The sequence below is a fragment of the Oncorhynchus gorbuscha genome, linkage group LG05, assembly GCF_021184085.1.
Source record: "Oncorhynchus gorbuscha isolate QuinsamMale2020 ecotype Even-year linkage group LG05, OgorEven_v1.0, whole genome shotgun sequence".
Classification (NCBI taxonomy): Eukaryota; Metazoa; Chordata; class Actinopteri; order Salmoniformes; family Salmonidae; genus Oncorhynchus; species Oncorhynchus gorbuscha.
The window spans coordinates 6344284-6364048 of record NC_060177.1 but is presented as its reverse complement, the minus strand read 5'-3'; the positions used below and the strand labels follow the sequence as shown (position 1 = coordinate 6364048).

Here is a 19765-nt window from a genome sequence, read left to right as displayed (position 1 = left end):
TATAGAAGTCGCAGTATCTTTCAGAAATAAATTAAAACCTCGTTAAGTTACTAGTGGAACCCCAGTGGAAGAGGATGCCTGGTATTTAGCATCTATCCATGAAGAGACAAAAACAACGGGAGTTGGAGCACATTTACCCGGTCCTAATGTAGAAGGACTAGACAAGGCATCGCTCAGCTATTGAGAGAAGAGCTGTCCATCTCAGATTAGAAGATACATGTGTTTGTACAGTAACTGTGGATCGGAGAGAAACTGTGGATGGATACGTGGGATTAGAAGATAAAGAAGTGTGTGTGTTCAGATCAGAATGTAGGGAGGTGTGTGTGTGTGTGTGTGTGTGTGTGTGTGTGTGTGTGTGTGTGTGTGTGTGTGTGTGTGTGTGTGTGTGTGTGTGTGTGTGTGATCAGAATGTAAGGAGGTATTGGTGGTGTGTGTGTGTGTGTGTGTCAGATCAGAATGTAGGGAGGTACTGGTGTGTGTGTGTGTGTGTGTGTGTGTGTGTGTGTGTGTGTGTGTGTGTGTGTGTGTGTGTGTGTGTGTGTGTGTGTGTGTGTGTGTGATCAGAATGAGAGGGGTACTGGTGTGTGTTCAGATCAGAAGATGGGGATGTAGTTGTCTATCTTGGCGCGGTGCCTCTGAGCGATACACTCAGCGATCCACACGATGTTCCTGCACTCCTGCTCCTTCAGCTTGACGTAGGCATAGAACACGCTGAAGTGGAACTGGTTCAGGAACGCCAGCTTGTTCAGCTTCACCTGCAGGACATCAGGGGGGGGGGGTTAACGGGGACATCAGGGGGTGGGTTAACGGGGACATCAGGGGGTGGGTTAACGAGGACATCAGGGGGTGGGTTAACGAGGACATCAGGGGGTGGGTTAACGAGGACATCAGGGGGTGGGTTAACGAGGACATCAGGGGGTGGGTTAACGAGGACATCAGGGGGTGGGTTAACGAGGACATCAGGGGGTGGGTTAACGGGGACATCAGGGGGTGGGTTAACGAGGACACAGAACACGCTGAAGTGGAACTGGTTCAGGAACGCCAGCTTGTTCAGCTTCACCTGCAGGACGCGGGGTGGTGGGTGGGTTAACGAGGACGCCGGGGTGGTGGTGGGTGGGTTAACGAGGACGCCGGGGTGGTGGTGGGGGGTTAACGAGGACGCCGGGGTGGGGTGGGGGGTTAACGAGGACGCCGGGCGGGTGGGGGGGGTTAACGAGGACGCCGGGCGGGTGGGGGTTAACGAGGACGCCGGGCGGGTGGGGGGGCGGGTTAACGAGGACGCCGGGCGGGTGGGGGGTTAACGAGGACGCCGGGCGGGTGGGGGTTAACGAGGACGCCGGGCGGGTGGGGGTTAACGAGGACGCCGGGCGGGTGGGGGTTAACGAGGACGCCGGGCGGGTCGTGGGTTAACGAGGACGCCGGGCGGGTCGTGGGTTAACGAGGACGCCGGGCGGGTCGTGGGTTAACGAGGGGGTCGGGTCGGACGCCGGGCGGGTCGTGGGTTACGCCGGGCGGGTCGTGGGTTAACGAGGACGCCGGGCGGGTCGTGGGTTAACGACGACGCCGGGCGGGTCGTGGGTTAACGAGGACGCCGGGCGGGTCGTGGGTTAACGAGGACGCCGGGCGGGTCGTGGGTTAACGAGGACGCCGGGGGGTCGTGGGTCTTGGGGGGGGGTCGTTCTGTTAATACTATGATTAGAGGGGAGTGAGTGTGCGTGTGCGTGTGTGTAGAGGTCGCGCTGCTCACCTCATGCTCAAAGAACCTGTCCTCCAGTGTCTTGTCCCCTGGGTTGCTGCCTGCTCCCTCAAACAGGAGCTTGTATTCCTGAGAGGAGAGGAGAGGAGTTAGCCGGTCTGAGCTGCATCACCATATGTTTTGACTATCAATAGGATGAGGCAGGAGGGTAGCTGTATTGCTGGGGATTGAGAACATATTTCATTGGTCCTCTGTTTTAGTTCAACGGTTCTAGGAAGTGATACCATGTCCTTATAGCAGGTGTGCCGCTCTAAATATAGTCACAGGACAGAAAGAGACTTGGTGAAGGTGTTAGTAGTAAGGACCAGTAACTTACAGGGTAGTAGCCAGCAGGCTGGGCTAGCAGTCGTAGTATAACTTACAGGGTAGTAGCCAGCAGGCTGGGATAGCAGTCGTAGTATAACTTACAGGGTAGTAGCCAGCAGGCTGGGCTAGCAGTCGTAGTATAACTTACAGGGTAGTAGCCAGCAGCCTGGGCTAGCAGTAGTAGTATAACTTACAGGGTAGTAGCCGGCAGCCTGGGCTAGCAGTCGTAGTATAACTTACAGGGTAGTAGCCGGCAGCCTGGGCTAGCAGTCGTAGTATAACTTACAGGGTAGTAGCCGGCAGGCTGGGCTAGCAGTCATAGTATAACTTACAGGGTAGTAGCCGGCAGGCTGGGCTAGCAGTCGTAGTATAACTTACAGGGTAGTAGCCAGCAGGCTGGGCTAGCAGTCGTAGTATAACTTACAGGGTAGTAGCCAGTAGGCTAGGCTAGCAGTCGTAGTATAACTTACAGGGTAGTAGCCAGCAGGCTGGGCTAGCAGTCGTAGTATAACTTACAGGGTAGTAGCTAGCAGCCTGGGCTAGCAGTCGTAGTATAACTTACAGGGTAGTAGCCAGCAGGCTGGGCTAGCAGTCGTAGTATAACTTACAGGGTAGTAGCCGGCAGCCTGGGCTAGCAGTCGTAGTATAACTTACAGGGTAGTAGCCGGCAGCCTGGGCTAGCAGTCGTAGTATAACTTACAGGGTAGTAGCCAGCAGGCTGGGCTAGCAGTCGTAGTATAACTTACAGGGTAGTAGCCAGTAGGCTAGGCTAGCAGTCGTAGTATAACTTACAGGGTAGTAGCCAGCAGGCTGGGCTAGCAGTCGTAGTATAACTTACAGGGTAGTAGCTAGCAGCCTGGGCTAGCAGTCGTAGTATAACTTACAGGGTAGTAGCCAGCAGGCTGGGCTAGCAGTCGTAGTATAACTTACAGGGTAGTAGCCGGCAGCCTGGGCTAGCAGTCGTAGTATAACTTACAGGGTAGTAGCCAGTAGGCTGGGCTAGCAGTCGTAGTATAACTTACAGGGTAGTAGCCAGTAGGCTGGGCTAGTAGTAAGGACCAGTAACTGACAGGGTAGTAGCCAATAGGCTAGTAGTAAGGACCAGTAACTGACAGGGTAGTAGCCAATAGGCTAGGCTAGTAGTAAGGACCAGTAACTGACAGGGTAGTAGCAAATAGGCTAGGCTAGTAGTAGTGGTAGTAAGGGCCAGTAACTGACAGGGTAGTAGCCAATAGGCTAGGCTAGTAGTAGCAGTAGTAAGGACCAGTAACTGACAGGGTAGTAGCCAATAGGCTAGGCTAGTAGTAGCAGTAGTAAGGACCAGTAACTGACAGGGTAGTAGCCAGCAGGCTAGGCTAGTAGTAGCAGTAGTAAGGACCAGTAACTGACAGGGTAGTAGCCAGCAGGCTAGGCTAGTAGTAGCAGTAGTAAGGACCAGTAACTGACAGGGTAGTAGCCAGTAGGCTAGGCTAGTAGTAGCGGTAGTAAGGACCAGTAATGAACAGGGTAGTAGCCAGCAGCCTGGGCTAGCAGTCGTAGTATAACTTACAGGGTAGTAGCCGGCAGCCTGGGCTAGCAGTCGTACTATAACTTACAGGGTAGTAGCCAGCAGGCTGGGCTAGCAGTCGTAGTATAACTTACAGGGTAGTAGCCAGCAGGCTGGGCTAGCAGTCGTAGTATAACTTACAGGGTAGTAGCCGGCAGGCTGGGCTAGCAGTCGTAGTATAACTTACAGGGTAGTAGCTAAGCAGCCTGGGCTAGCAGTCGTAGTATAACTTACAGGGTAGTAGCTAGCAGGCTGGGCTAGCAGTCGTAGTATAACTTACAGGGTAGTAGCTAGCAGCCTGGGCTAGCAGTCATAGTATAACTTACAGGGTAGTAGTCAGCCACAGCTTTGACCTGTTCGTAGTCGTCAGCGCGGGCAAGCTGAGCCAGCCCCTCAGGGTACAGCTTGCCACAGTGGGGGAACAGCTTGGCACGGTCCTCCTTAGACAGCTCCGTACCAAATGAGTTGATGGTGATGATGAAGGCCCTCCTGTCCGCCTCAAACTGGACACACAGAGGGAGAGGAAATAGGAAACTGACTGATTGACAGGTGAGAGATTAATATACTAGAACACACTTCAAGGTGTGGGTAAATGTTTCCTTTCAATTGGACGGTGAAGTATAAATGACTAAAGAGAACATTCGGAAAGTATTCAGACCCCTTGTCGGTTTCCACATTCTGTTACGTTACAGACTTATTCTAACATGGATTCAATTGTTTTTCTTTTCTCATCACTACACAGACACACGCAATACCCCTAATGATCAAGCAAAAACAAGTTGACATTTTGCAAATATATATAAATATATATTTATAAAAATGTTAAACTCAGTACTTTGTTGAAGCACCTTTGGCAGCGATTACAGCCTCCAGTCTTCTTGGGAATGACGATGCAAGCTTGGCACATCTGTATTTGTGGAGTTTTATTTTAACTAGGCAAGTCAGTTAAGGACAAGTTCGTATTTACAATGATGGCCTGCACCGGCCCAAACCGGACGACGCTGGGCCGATTGTGCGCCGCCCTATCGGACTCCCAACCACGGCCAGTTGAGATACAGCCTGGTATCGAACCAGGGTGTCTGTAGTGACGCTTCAAGCACTGAGATGCAGTGCCTTAGACTGCTGCGTTACTCTGGAGCCTAGAGTTTCTCCCACTGTTCTCTGCAGTTCCTCTCAAGCTCTGTCAGGTTGGATGGGGGAGCGTTGCTGCACAGCTATTTTTCAGGTCTCTCCAGAGATGTTCGATTGGGTTCAAGTCCAGGCTCTGGCTGGGCCACTCAAGGACATTCAGAGACTCATCCCGAAGCCACTCCTGCGTTGTCTTGGCTGTGTGCTTAGGGTCATTGTCATGTTGGAAGATGAACCTTCACCCTAGAGGTCCTGAGCCATCTGGAGCAGGTTTTCATCAAGGATCTCTCTGTACTTTGCTCAGTTCATCTTTACCTCGATCCTGACTAGTCTCCCAGTCCCTGCAGCTGAAAAACATCCCCACAGCATGATGCTGCCACACCATGCTTCACTGTAGGGATGTTGCCAGGTTTCCTCCAGATGTGAGGCTTGTTATTCAGGCCAAAGACTTAAATCTTGGTTTCATCTGACCAGATCATTTTGTTTCTCATTTGTTTCTCATTTCTTCACCCCAGTCTAAGGTCCCGAGCGCTCTGGAGCAGGTTTTCATCAAGGATCTCTCTGTACTTTGCTCAGATCATATTTTCTTCGATCCTGACTAGTCTCCCAGACCCTGCCGCTGAAAATCTTCTCCACAGCATGATGCGGTCACCACCATGCTTCACTGTAGAGATGGTGCCTGATTTCCTCCAGACGTGACACTTGGTATTCAGGCCAAAGAGTTCAATCTTGGTTTCATCAGACCAAATAATCTTTCAGGTGCCATTTGGCAAACTCCAAGCGGGCTGTCATGTGCCTTTTACTGAGGAATGGCTACAGGAGCCATAAAGGCTTGATTTGTGGAGTGCTGCAGAGATGGGAGAACCTTCCAGAAGGACAACCATCTCCACAGAAGAAGTCTGGAGCTCTGTCAGAGTGACCATCGGGTTCTTGGTCACCTCCCTGACCAAGGCCCTTCACTCCCGATTACTCAGTTTGGCCGGGTGGCCAGCTCAAGAGTCTTGGTGGTTCCAAACTTCCTCCATTTAAGAATGATGGAGACCACTGTGTTCTTGGGGACCGTCAATGCTGCAGATCTGTGCCACGACACAATCCTGTCTCTGAGCTCTACGGACAATTCCTTCTACCTCATGTCTTGGTTTTTGTTCTGACATGCACTGTCAACTGTGAGACCTTATATAGACAGGTGTGTGCCTTTTCAAATAATGTCCAATCAATTGAATTTACCACAGGTGGACTCCAAGTTGAAGAAACATCTCAAGGACGATCAATGGAAACAGGATGCACCTGAGATCAATTTTAGCAAAGGTTCTGAATACCTATGTAAATCTGTTTTTTTTTTATACATTTGTGAAAATGTCTAAAAACCTGTTTTTGCTTTGTCATTATGGGGTATTGTGATGTCATTATGGGGTATTGTGATGTCATCATGGGGTATTGTGATGTCATCATGGGGTATTGTGATGTCATCATCGGGTATTGTGATGTCATTATGGGGTATTGTGTGTAGATTGAGGAGTTTCTTTTTTAATCCATTTTAGAATAAGGCTGTAACAGAAATGTGTAAAAAGTCAAGGGGTCTGAATACTTTCCCGAAGACACTTGTATATCAAGTTAACTTTCTAATAAAGGGACACGCTCACGGACCTCTAGAATAGGACACATGGTGTCACCAGTGGTTCCTCCCAGAGTGGAGCAGAACTTGTAGAAAGCCTCCAGATAAGCCTGGAAATGGAGACACGGATTCAAGTCAATGACCATCTATCTTCTGATGCACGATGTTGTTTAACATTGTGAATGAAATCCCTTTGCTCACCTCATACAGAGTATTACAGGTGAATGAAATCCCTTATTACAGAGTATTACGGGTGAATGAAATCCCTTATTACAGAGTATTACGGGTGAATGAAATCCCTTATTACAGAGTATTACGGGTGAATGAAATCCCTTATTACAGAGTATTACAGGTGAATGAAATCCCTTATTACAGAGTATTACGGGTGAATGAAATCCCTTATTACAGAGTATTACAGGTGAATGAAATCCCTTATAACAGAGTATTACAGGTGAATGAAATCCCTTATACAGAGTATTACAGGGTGAATGAAATCCCTCATTACAGGTGAATGAAATCCCTTTGCTCACCTTATACAGAGTATTACGGATGATCTCGATGTTCATCTCATCCAGATCCTGCTCAGATATGCAGTCTTGGAAGAAAGCAGCTGAAGAAATGATCAGACATTTAAAACAGGATTTAGAAGATGTATTTATATTTATGAGCAAAGTTGAGTTTTAGCACCATCTAGTGCTACAGGTTATAAAATCTGTCTGTTGTTCAAAGATTCTTCTTCCTTTGATTCTCAAATCCATAACTTCCATTAGTAAACCACCCAGGATGGGGGGGGGGACAGTTCCAAGGTAGTAAACCACCCAGGACAGGGGGGGAACAGTTCCATTAGAAAACCACCCAGGACAGGGGGAACAGTTCCATTAGTAAACCACCCAGGACAGGGGGAACAGTTCCATTAGTAAACCACCCAGGACGGGGGGAACAGTTCCATTAGTAAACCACCCAGGACAGGGGGGAACAGTTCCATTAGTAAACCACCCAGGACATGGGGGGGACAGTTCCATTAGTAAACCCCCCAGGACAGGGGGGGGGACAGTTCCATTAGTAAACCACCCAGGACAGGGGAGGGGACAGTTCCATTAGTAAACCACCCAGGACGGGGGAAAGACAGTTCCATTAGTAAACCACCCAGGACAGGGGGGGACAGTTCCATTAGTAAACCACCCAGGACGGGGGGAAACAGTTCCATTAGTAAACCACCCAGGACAGGGGGGGAAACAGTTCCATTAGTAAACCACCCAGTAGAGGGGGGAACAGTTCCATTAGTAAACCACCCAGTAGAGGGGGAACAGTTCCATTAGTAAACCACCCAGGACGGGGGGGGGGACAGTTCCATTAGTAAACCACCCAGTAGAGGGGGGAACAGTTCCATTAGTAAACCATCCAGGATGAGGGGGAACAGTTCCATTAGTAAACCACCCAGGACATGGGGGGACAGTTCCATTAGTAAACCACCCAGGATGAGGGGGAACAGTGCCATTAGTAAACCACCCAGGACGGGGGGACAGTTCCATTAGTAAACCACCCAGGACAGGGGGAACAGTTCCATTAGTAAACCACCCAGGATGAGGGGGAACAGTTCCATTAGTAAACCACCCAGGACGGGGGGGACAGTTCCATTAGTAAACCACCCAGGACAGGGGGAACAGTTCCATTAGTAAACCACCCAGGACGGGGGGGGGGACAGTTCCATTAGTAAACCACCCAGTAGAGGGGGAACAGTTCCATTAGTAAACCACCCAGGATGAGGGGGAACAGTTCCATTAGTAAACCACCCAGGACGGGGGGAACAGTTCCATTAGTAAACCACCCAGGACAGGGGGAACAGTTCCATTAGTAAACCACCCAGTAGAGGGGGGGAACAGTTCCATTAGTAAACCACCCAGGACGGGGGGAACAGTTCCATTAGTAAACCACCCAGGACGGGGGGAACAGTTCCATTAGTAAACCACCCAGGACGGGGGGAACAGTTCCATTAGTAAACCACCCAGGACGGGGGGGAACAGTTCCATTAGTAAACCACCCAGGACGGGGGGACAGTTCCATTAGTAAACCACCCAGGACGGGGGGGGGGACAGTTCCATTAGTAAACCACACAGGACAGGGGGGGGACAGTTCCATTAGTAAACCACCCAGGACAGGGGGAACAGTTCCATTAGTAAACCACCCAGGACGGGGGGAACAGTTCCATTAGTAAACCACCCAGGATGGGGGGAACAGTTCCATTAGTAAACCACCCAGGACCGGGGGGGAACAGTTCCATTAGTAAACCACCCAGGACAGGGGGAACAGTTCCATTAGTAAACCACCCAGGACATGGGGGGACAGTTCCATTAGTAAACCACCCAGGATGAGGGGGAACAGTTCCATTAGTAAACCACCCAGGACGGGGGGGCAGTTCCATTAGTAAACCACCCAGGACAGGGGGAACAGTTCCATTAGTAAACCACCCAGTAGAGGGGGGAACAGTTCCATTAGTAAACCACCCAGTAGAGGGGGGGAACAGTTCCATTAGTAAACCACCCAGGACGGGGGGGGGGGACAGTTCCATTAGTAAACCACCCAGTAGAGGGGGAACAGTTCCATTAGTAAACCACCCAGAATGAGGGGGAACAGTTCCATTAGTAAACCACCCAGGACGGGGGGGAACAGTTCCATTAGTAAACCACCCAGTAGAGGGGGGAACAGTTCCATTAGTAAATCACCCAGGACGGGGGGGACAGTTCCATTAGTAAACCACCCAGTAGAGGGGGAACAGTTCCATTAGTAAACCACCCAGGACGGGGGGAGCAGTTCCATTAGTAAACCACCCAGGACATGGGGGAACAGTTCCATTAGTAAACCACCCAGGACATGGGGGAACAGTTCCATTAGTAAACCACCCAGGACAGGGGGGGACAGTTCCATTAGTAAACCACCCAGGACATGGGGGGACAGTTCCATTAGTAAACCCCCCAGGACAGGGGGGGGGGACAGTTCCATTAGTAAACCACCCAGGACAGGGGAGGGGACAGTTCCATTAGTAAACCACCCAGGACGGGGGGAGACAGTTCCATTAGTAAACCACCCAGGACAGGGGGGGACAGTTCCATTAGTAAACCACCCAGGATGGGGGGAACAGTTCCATTAGTAAACCACCCAGGACGGGGGGGAACAGTTCCATTAGTAAACCACCCAGTAGAGGGGGAACAGTTCCATTAGTAAACCACCCAGGACGGGGGGGACAGTTCCATTAGTAAACCACCCAGTAGAGGGGGAACAGTTCCATTAGTAAACCATCCAGGATGAGGGGGAACAGTTCCATTAGTAAACCACCCAGGACATGGGGGACAGTTCCATTAGTAAACCACCCAGGATGAGGGGGAACAGTGCCATTAGTAAACCACCCAGGACGGGGGGGAACAGTTCCATTAGTAAACCACCCAGGACAGGGGGAACAGTTCCATTAGTAAACCACCCAGTAGAGGGGGGGGGACAGTTCCATTAGTAAACCACCCAGGATGGGGGGGAACAGTTCCATTAGTAAACCACCCAGGATGAGGAACAGTTCCATTAGTAAACCACCCAGGATGAGGAACAGACAGTAGAGAAAAGCGATCCACACTACTAAGCAGTACTAGTGGATCAGTAAATCACCCCAATAGAGGGTGGAGCACTGCCAGAACGTGTCCCAAATGGCACCCCATTTCATTGTGCATTACTTTGGACCAGAGCCCTTCTGTGCATTCAAAAGTAACGCAGTAGTGGGTATCCTTAGTATTCATCCGCTTGGATTTTTTTCATATTTTTTTGAGTTACAAAGTCAGATTGAAATTGATTCAATTGTGATTTTTGGTCATTGAGCTCCACAAAATACTCTAATTTTAAAGTGGAAGAAAAATGCTAACATTCTTTACACAATTAATTAAAAATAAAACCAATATACGTTAGATTAAGTAAGTATTCAACCCCGAGTCAATACACTTATTTAGATAAGTAAGCACTATATAGGGAATAGGGCTCTGGTCTATAGTAGTACCACTATATAGGGAATAGGGATCTGGTCTATAGTAGTAACACTATATAGGGGATAGGGCTCTGGTCTATAGTAGTAACACTATATAGGGAATAGGGCTCTGGTCTATAGTAGTAACACTATATAGGGAATAGGGCTCTGGTCTATAGTAGTAACACTATATAGGGAATAGGGCTCTGGTTTATAGTAGTAACACTATATAGGGGATAGGGCTCTGGTCTATAGTAGTACCACTATATAGGGAATAGGGCTCTGGTCTATAGTAGTACCACTATATAGGGAATAGGGCTCTGGTCTATAGCAGTGTACTATATAGGGAATAGGGCTCTGGTCTATAGTAGTACCACTATATATGGAATAGGGCTCTGGTCTATAGTAGTACCACTATATAGGGCTCTGGTCTATAGTAGTACCACTATATAGGGAATAGGGCAGCAGTCACAGTCCTGCCTTACCCAGAGGGGTGTCGACCAGGATGGCGTTGTAAAGTTCTGCTGGGGTCTGGGCGATGTTGACTGCCTCCATCTGCTCAAAGCTGCCCAGAGGGTGGCACTTAGGTACCAGCTCAGAGATGGCACGCTGGTGCAGGGTGCCCGTGATCAGCAGGATCACATTGTCTATCATGTAGCTGTACCTGTGAGGATGGGAGGAGAGCGCGTGTTTCAGTGATGACTGGGTAGTTAAGAGCATAGCAAATATTACATTTAATTTTGCAAGATGGTGAGAGCAGGTACGAGGGTTCTCTCTCAGGCTACAATGAAAGGCGGCCGGTAAGAGCCGGTACGAGGGCTCTCTCTCAGGCTAGAATGAAAGGCGGCCGGTAAGAGCCGGTACAAGGGTTCTCTCTCAGGCTGGAATGAAAGGCGGCCGGTAAGAGCCGGTACGAGGGTTCTCTCTCAGGCTAGAATGAAAGGCGGCCGGTAAGAGCCGGTACGAGGGTTCTCTCTCAGGCTAGAATGAAAGGCGGCCGGTAAGAGCCGGTACGATGGTTCTCTCTCAGGCTAGAATGAAAGGCGGCCGGTAAGAGCCACTACGAGGGTTCTCTCTCAGTCTAGAATGAAAGGCAGCCGGTAAGAGCCGGTACGATGGTTCTCTCTCAGTCTAGAATGAAACGCGGCCGGTAAGAGCCGGTACGATGGTTCTCTCTCAGGCTAGAATGAAAGGCGGCCGGTAAGAGCCGGTACGAGGGTTCTCAGTCTAGAATTAAAGGCGGATGGTATGTGGGAGACAAAAAAAAAACAAAAAAAAAAGCACGAAGAGGAATTCATGTCTCATGTCTTCATCAATACTGTACTAACACATGAATAACACACATACTGAAGACATCTGCTGGACATAACAGACCCAAACCTCATGTCTTCATCAATACTGTACTAACACATGAATAACACACATACTGAATACAGCTCAACCAATAGCTGATTGTGTCAGGTAATAAGACAAGGTGATATTCTAAGCCTAAACCCCCCAAAAATGCATGGGAAAGACAGGCTCAATTTAATTAGACAATATGGGCACCCATCTTCCCCCTTCATTTGGGATAGAGGCTTGGCAGACACCAGAGAGCCTGTGAATGACTCACGTGATGAAGTCCATGAAGCTTGCCAGCGGTTCGTAGGACTGGTTTCTCATGTGACGGAACTCCACCACCATCTTCTCTTTGAGCTTGTCGTCGATGACGGACACGGTGAGGGGGGACGGCTCGTTGGCCAGGAAGCTGCCATAGTCCGTGCTCTGCAGATGGAGTTTCAGGTCTGCGTGGGGGGGGGGGGGGGCAAGACGTCTTCAGATACTGGGTAACAGTGGCTTTCAACAGACACAATAAATGACATGCACAGGACAAGTACAAGCTCATACTAATGCTGCTGTGAGAGGGCATGATGCTAACGGTATGTTAGAGACCCATACACAAGGGAAGAGGCTAGCTAGCTGTGTGTCTAGAATGCTTCCATTTTACTTGATGTGTAAGCTAATTGAGCAATACTTTGAGCAATAGTTTCAGTTCCTCATAGAAATCCCGCTGTTGATCAATCTAATGTGATGTATTTAACATTTTGTGTAGGCAGCCAGGTAATGAATAGATGCTAATGGTTCTTGCTAACAGTTCTTCAATAAATACTGGCTTGTTAATACTAGCTAGCTACTAGCTTGTTAATACTGGCTAGCTACTAGCTTGTTAATACTGGCTAGCTACTAGCTTGTTAATACTGGCTAGCTACTGGCTAGCTACTAGCTTGCTACTAGCTTGCTAATACTGGCTAGCTACTAGCTTGTTAATACTGGCTAGCTACTAGCTTGTTAATACTGGCTAGCTACTAGCTTGTTAATACTGGCTAGCTACTAGCTTGTTAATACTGGCTAGCTACTAGCTTGTTAATACTGGCTAGCTACTAGCTTGCTACTAGCTTGTTAATACTGGCTAGCTACTAGCTTGTTAATACTAGCTAGCTACTAGCTTGTTAATACTGGCTAGCTACTAGCTTGTTAATACTGGCTAGCTACTAGCTTGTTAATACTGGCTAGCTACTAGCTTGTTAATACTGGCTAGCTACTAGCTTGTTAATACTGGCTAGCTACTAGCTTGTTAATACTGGCTAGCTACAGCAGTCAATGCAATGTAATAACCAGGGCCTGGTTTCCCAAAAGCATCTGAAGTTTATATTTAGATTCTTCTTATGAGCAATGTGAAAATCTCAGAGCTTCTTTCCTGAAACCACTGTTACTTAAGTTAACCTTGCAAGCCAGGCAACAATTTTATTTTTGATAAACAATGCTTTGGTCCATTGCTAGCTAGCCAGTTCAAATAATGACCAGAGTATTCAGGCTGAATCACATCTGGCTGTGATTGGGAGTACCATAGGGAGGCTAATCCCAGAATTTTTTTTTACGGCCTCTGGTCAGTTAGGATCACCACTTGATTGTAAGAAAGTGAAATGTCAGAATCATAGTAGAGAATTATTTATTTAATATTTTATTTCTTTCATCACATTCCCAGTGGGTCAGAAGTTTACATGAACAATTTAAATACTAATTGAGTGTAACTTCGGTCAAAAGCATCAGGTAGTCTTCCACAATCTTCCCTCAATAAATTGGGTGAGTTTTGACTCACATGCTTTTTCAGTTCTGCCCACAAATTTTCGATAGGATTGAGGTTAGGGCTTTGTGATGGCCACTTCAATACCTTGACTTTGTGGCAAAATGGCTTAAAGACAACTTTGGAAGTATGCTTGGGGTCATTGTCCATTTGGAAGACCCATTCACGACTAAGCTTTAACTTCCTGACTGATGTCTTGATGTTGCATCAATATATCCACAATTTTCCTACCTCATGATGCCATCTATTGTGTGAAGTGCACCAGTCCCTCCTGCAGCAAATCACCCCCACAGAATGATGCTGCCACCCCTGTGCTTCACGGTTGGGATGGTGTTCTTCAGCTTGCAAGCCTCCCCCTTTTTCCTCCAAACATAAGATGTTCATGATGGCCAACATTTCAGTTTATGTCGATATAGGACTCATTTTACTGTGGATTTAGATACTTTTGTACCCGTTTCCACCAGCATCTTCACAAGGTCCTTCGCTGTTCTGGGATTGATTTGCACTTTTCGCACCAAAGTACGTTCATCTCTAGGACAGAACGCGATCTATCGTTTGAACTGTGAACTCCTTCCTGAGCGATATGACAGCTGCGTAGTCCCATGGTGTTTATACTTGCTACTGTTGTTTGTGCAGATGAACATGGTACCTTCAGGTGTTTGGAAATTGCTCCCAAGGATGAACCAGACTTGTGGAGGTCTACAATTTTTTATTTTGATTTCCCCATGATTTCAAGCAAAGAGGCACTGAGTTTGAAGGTAATGAAATACACCCACAGGTACACTCAAATGATGTTAATTAGCCTATCAAAAGCTTCTAAAGCCATGACATTATTTTCTGGAATTTGCCCCAGCTGTTTAAAAGGCACAGTCAACAACTTCTGACCCACTGACCCACTGGAATTGGTTTCAAGACTCATTCAACTGAGACTGCTCTCCCGCTCTGCTAAAGCTAACTCTCTCTCTCCTCTGCTCTCATCCTTCTAGATCTATCGGCTGCCTTCGATACTGTGAACCATCAGATCCTCCTCTCCACCCTTCCGAGTTGGGCATGATACAGTGAATGAAATGAAATAATCTGTCTAAACAATTGTTGGAAAAATGACTTGTGTCATGCACAAAGTAGATGTCCTAACCGACTTGCCAAAACTATAGTTTGTTAACAAGACATTTGTGTGTGAGATATATATCACACACACACAGTTGAAGTCGGAAGTTTACATACACTTCGGTTGGAGTCATTAATTCGTTTTCCAAACACTCCACAAATTTCTTGTTAACAAACTATAGTTTTGGCAAGTCGGTTAGGACATCTACTTTGTGTAGATAGCTGACATCGTTTTAACTTTCGCTGCTTTTGATTAATTATGACAGAAAAATAAAGCCACAACAACATTATTTACAAGGTGAGGTTAATGGTGAACTGACAGAAAACAACTTCCTGTCACAGTGTGACGAAATAAAAATTCTCAGGTAGAATGACCTACTTTTAACACTCCTGCGTCAGGTTACAGTAGGATTTGGTCTGGTCGCTGTGACGTTGCCACAGTCGCAGAGAGATAAAATAATATATATATATTATTTTATGTCTGTGCGACAGGAAACTGACAAAATAATATATATATATATATATATATATATATATATATATGTTTTATGTCTGTGCGACAGGAAACTGACAGTCGCACGTCGTTCAAACAAATTGTAAAACGGTCCTTTTAACCTTTTCAGAGAAACGTCCGGCTCCTTCAGTCCACTAACTGGCACGATAGCTTCCCAGCTAATTAAAATGTAGTTAGGTAAATTAACGTTAGCTAACTAATTCAAAAGAATAATATCGGTTTTGTGAGACCCAATTTAATCTCGAAATCTAGCGACCCGCCCATTTAAATTGAATGACCTACATCCATATACAAAACGGATCATTAATAAGCTACTATTCAAGACAGAGTAACCATATATAGATAGCTTAACGTTAACTAAATTAATAATACAAGGACCCATCATGAGATATTAGTTAGTAACCTACTGTTATAGCTGGCTAGAGTTGTCATTAACATTATATATATATATATATATATATATATATATATATATATATATACAGTAGTAGCATGGCGACTGGCCATGTCTTCGGAAACGCCACATGTTTTTTATAAATCCAGTAACGTTTAATAAATGTTAACAATACCACTTGAAAAGCCATTTGACAACATAGTTATCCAGACGAGCACGCTGACTTTGGCTCCGACTCACCTTCCAGGGTTTCACACTGGACGAGATTTAGATAGTCTCCCTGTGAAAGGATTCCAGCCTTAAAACCCCTGACCAACCCTTCCAAGTAACCATTATCCACATTAAAATACAGCTCCGAGAATATAGGCATATTGAGGCCTCAAAATATATCCGTATATTGATGAAATACAACCGGTTTTAGGAAGGAAAATTAATTCTAGACAGGGCTGAGCTCCAGATTACCCGGCTGTAAAAAAGGACACGTGATCACTCGCCACCAATATCATGTGACTCAACATCGATTCTCGATGACGTAATGTCGCGTTCATATCCACTCGGAACTCAGGAAATATTCGACTTCAGCCGCGTTCAAGATTACTGGGAACTCGGGAAAGAAACGAGTTCCAACTGGGAAAAATCGTTTTGAAGGACCTGAAGATCACTGATGTTATGATTTTACCTATGTTTTTTTTTCTTTTTTTTTCTCGAGGTCCCAGTTGTCTTGAAAACACCAGGAGGAGAAACTGTGGAGAGATGCTGAGGTTTGAGAAGGTTGTACCTGGAAAGTAGATAAAGGGCCTCATCTGACTCTGGGTCAGTGGATAAAGGATCTCATCTGACTCTGGGTCAGTAGATAAAGGGCCTCATCTGACTCTGGGTCAGTGGATAAAGGATCTCATCTGACTCTGGGTCAGTAGATAAAGGGCCTCATCTGACTCTGGGTCAGTAGATAAAGGGCTTCATCTGACTCTGGGTCAGTAGCTAAAGGGCCTCATCTGACTCTGGGTCAGTAGATAAAGGGCCTGATCTGACTCTGGGTCAGTAGATAAAGGAGCTCATCTGACTCTGGGTCAGTAGATAAAGGGCCTCATCTGACTCTGGGTCAGTAGATAAAGGGCCTCATCTGACTCTGGGTCAGTAGATAAAGGGCCTCATCTGACTCTGGGTCAGTAGATAAAGGAACTCGGACTCTGGGTCAGTAGATAAAGGCCTCGTTTCCAGCATCTCTTCAACACCACCCCAGTGCTCCTTTCAGAGGCGCCCTGCTCCGCAGTCACAGGTCTTGTCCCGAGGGACGTGACTCATAGTACCTGCTCCCTCTGGAAGAAAAAAAAACTGCATATGGATCAGCCAAAAGAAAGGGATTCAAGATTCAATTTTCTTCAAAAAATGTCACTCCCATCGGAGCTAGAATCATTCTCTGCGTGACCATCGGGGCGAGGCTCAGACTCTGAGGGCTTCATAGTGTGGACCTACTTGTATAAAACACAGATTTTTTTTAATGAACTGGGCCTTTAAGTATCTCCATTAGCATCATAGCATTTTGTTGAATATTTCTCAACATGGAAATGTTAATGCATAGTTCTACTGTAGGCCTTTCCACGAAGCAGAACCTCCCCCCGTCCCCTCACCCCCAAACCATGCTGATGCTCATTAAACCCAGACCTAGGCCTCCAGCCCCCCCCTGCCCCATGCTGATGCTCATTAGACCCAGACCTTGACCTCCAGCCCCCCCGCCCCACCCCATGCTGATGCTCATTAAACCCAGACCTAGGCCTCCAGCCCCACCCTCACCCCATGCTGATTCTCATTAGACCCAGACCTAGGCCCCCCACCCTCACCCCATGCTGATGCTCATTAGACCCAGACCTAGGCCTCCAGCCCCCCCCCTGCCCCATGCTGATGCTCATTAGACCCAGACCTAGACCTCCAGCCCCCCCCCTGCCCCATGCTGATGCTCATTAGACCCAGACCTTGACCTCCAGCCCCCCCCCCTGCCCCATGCTGATGCTCATTAGACCCAGACCTAGGCCTCCAGCCCCCCTGCCCCATGCTGATGCTCATTAGACCCAGACCTAGGCCTCCAGCCCCCCCCCCCCTGCCCCATGCTGATGCTCATTAGACCCAGACCTAGGCCTCCAGCCCCCCCCCCTGCCCCATGCTGATGCTCATTAGACCCAGACCTAGGCCTCCAGCCCCCCCCCCATGCTGATGCTCATTAGACCCAGACCTTGACCTCCAGCCCCCCCCACCCCATGCTGATGCTCATTAGACCCAGACCTATCCCCCCCGCCCCATGCTGATGCTCATTAGACCCAGACCTTGACCTCCAGCCCCCCCCCACCCCATGCTGATGCTCATCAGACCCAGACCTAGCCCCCCCCCCCCTGCCCCATGCTGATGCTCATTAGACCCAGACCTAGGCTTCCAGCCCCCCCCCCTGCCCCATGCTGATTCTCATTAGACCCAGACCTTGACCTCCAGCCCCCCCCACCCCATGCTGATGCTCATTAGACCCAGACCTAGCCCCCCCCCCCCCCCTGCACCATGCTGATGCTCATTAGACCCAGACCTTGACCTCCAGCCCCCCTGCCCCATGCTGATGCTCATTAGACCCAGACCTAGGCCTCCAGCCCCCCCCCCCCCCTGCCCCATGCTGATGCTCATTAGACCCAGACCTTGACCTCCAGCCCCCCCCACCCCATGCTGATGCTCATTAGACCCAGACCTAGCCCCCCCCCCTGCACCATGCTGATGCTCATTAGACCCAGACCTTGACCTCCAGCCCCCCCCCATGCTGATGCTCATTAGACCCAGACCTTGACCTCCAGCCCCCCCCCATGCTGATGCTCATTAGACCCAGACCTTGACCTCCAGCCCCCTCCCCCATGCTGATGCTCATTAGACCCAGACCTTGACCTCCAGCCCCCTCCCCCCATGCTGATGCTCATTAGACCCAGACCTTGACCTCCAGCCCCCCCCCCCCCCCCCCATGCTGATGCTCATTAGGCCCAGACCTAGCCCCCCCCCGCCCCCATGCTGATTCTCATTAGACCCAGACCTTGACCTGAGCCCCCCCACCCCATGCTGATGCTCATTAGACCCAGACCTAGGCCTGGTTGACCATCTGTATGCCGTCATCCAAACTGATGATTCATTGCTTTGATGTGTCACTTCCATACTGACTTACGCTGACCACCATAAACAACCACTGCCAGGATTTCCCATTAAAAACGTTCTATGAAACATTACATAAATAACATTTAAAACATCTATTAAATTAAATATGGCCCTAAAAGCAATGCAGAGTTCAACAAGATGCGTTGTGAGATGTATTTGCAAAGGTTTTGGCGACTCACCAATTCCAGGAAATGCATCAAGCCTCTCTCCCTATCAGTCCCCATTCTGAGTATATTACATACATTAGACCACAAAGTGACCAGATCGACAAATGAATTTGTACTCAAATTTGATGTTTTTTCAAAACATTTACTGAGAAATATATTGAATCATAATAACAACAGGTTGACTTGGTACTTCCTGTTTACCTAATCAAATAAAATAGAGCCGTATTCATTATTTTATAAAAGATTGTTACACATAGACATGTTCAAGAGATTCTGTACTTACCGTTCTCGGCCGACTGAGAATTGTTATGCATTATTACAAAATACTATAAACAATCATCGAGATAAGTGACACGTTAAAAACAAACTATATTTGCTTACATGAACAACCCCCCCCCCAGTACATCCCCCCAGTACAACTCCCCCCAGTACACCCCCTCCCCAGTACAACCCCCCCAGTACACCCCCCCAGTACAACTCCCCCCAGTACAACCCCCCAGTACAACCCCCCCCCCCCAGTACACCCCCCCGTACAACCCCCCAGTACAACCCCGCCCCAGTACACCCCCAGTACAACCCCCCAGTATACTCCCACAGTACAACCCCCCCCCCAGTACAACCCCCCAGTACAACCCCCCAGTACAACCCCCCCCAGTACAACCCCCCCCAGTACAACCCCCCAGTACAACCCCCCCCAGTACAACCCCCCCAGTACAACCCCCCAGTACAACCCCCCCAGTACAACCCCCCCCAGTACAACCCCCCAGTACAACCCTTTTGTTGTTTTTAGGTGTTTGTTTTTATTAAAAACCAAATGTACGCCTATGTAACGGATGTGAAATAACTAGCTAGTTAGCGGTGGTGCTGGTGTAATGGATGTGAAATAACTAGCTAGTTAGCAGTGGTGCTGGTGTAACGGATGTGA

At 48.2% G+C, this 19765-nt stretch overlaps 1 protein-coding gene across 1 annotated transcript; it reads right to left on the bottom strand.

Annotated features, from left to right (window-relative positions):
- Nucleotides 1–470: 470 nt before the first annotated feature.
- Nucleotides 471–15983, bottom strand: LOC124035471 (V-type proton ATPase subunit d 1). Its single transcript, XM_046348926.1, has 8 exons — nt 15734–15983; nt 11967–12138; nt 10840–11018; nt 6882–6961; nt 6384–6461; nt 3935–4111; nt 1748–1825; nt 471–755 (listed from the first exon to the last, which is right to left on the bottom strand). The coding sequence occupies exons 1-8, from the start codon at nt 15861–15863 to the stop codon at nt 594–596; spliced, it is 1056 nt and encodes a 351-aa protein (XP_046204882.1). The 5' UTR covers nt 15864–15983; the 3' UTR covers nt 471–593.
- Between the last annotated feature and the right edge of the window lie 3782 nt (nt 15984–19765).

Coding starts and splice junctions, on each gene's coding strand:
- LOC124035471 (XM_046348926.1), bottom strand. CDS start 15,863: ATGCCTATATTCTCGGAGCTGTATTTTAATGTGGATAATGGTTACTTG. Junction 12,139..15,733: donor CCAGTGTGAAACCCTGGAAG/GTGAGTCGGAGC, acceptor CCCCCCACGCAG/ACCTGAAACTCCATCTGCAG. Junction 4,112..6,383: donor CCATGTGTCCTATTCTAGAG/GTCCGTGAGCGT, acceptor CTGTGTGTCCAG/TTTGAGGCGGACAGGAGGGC.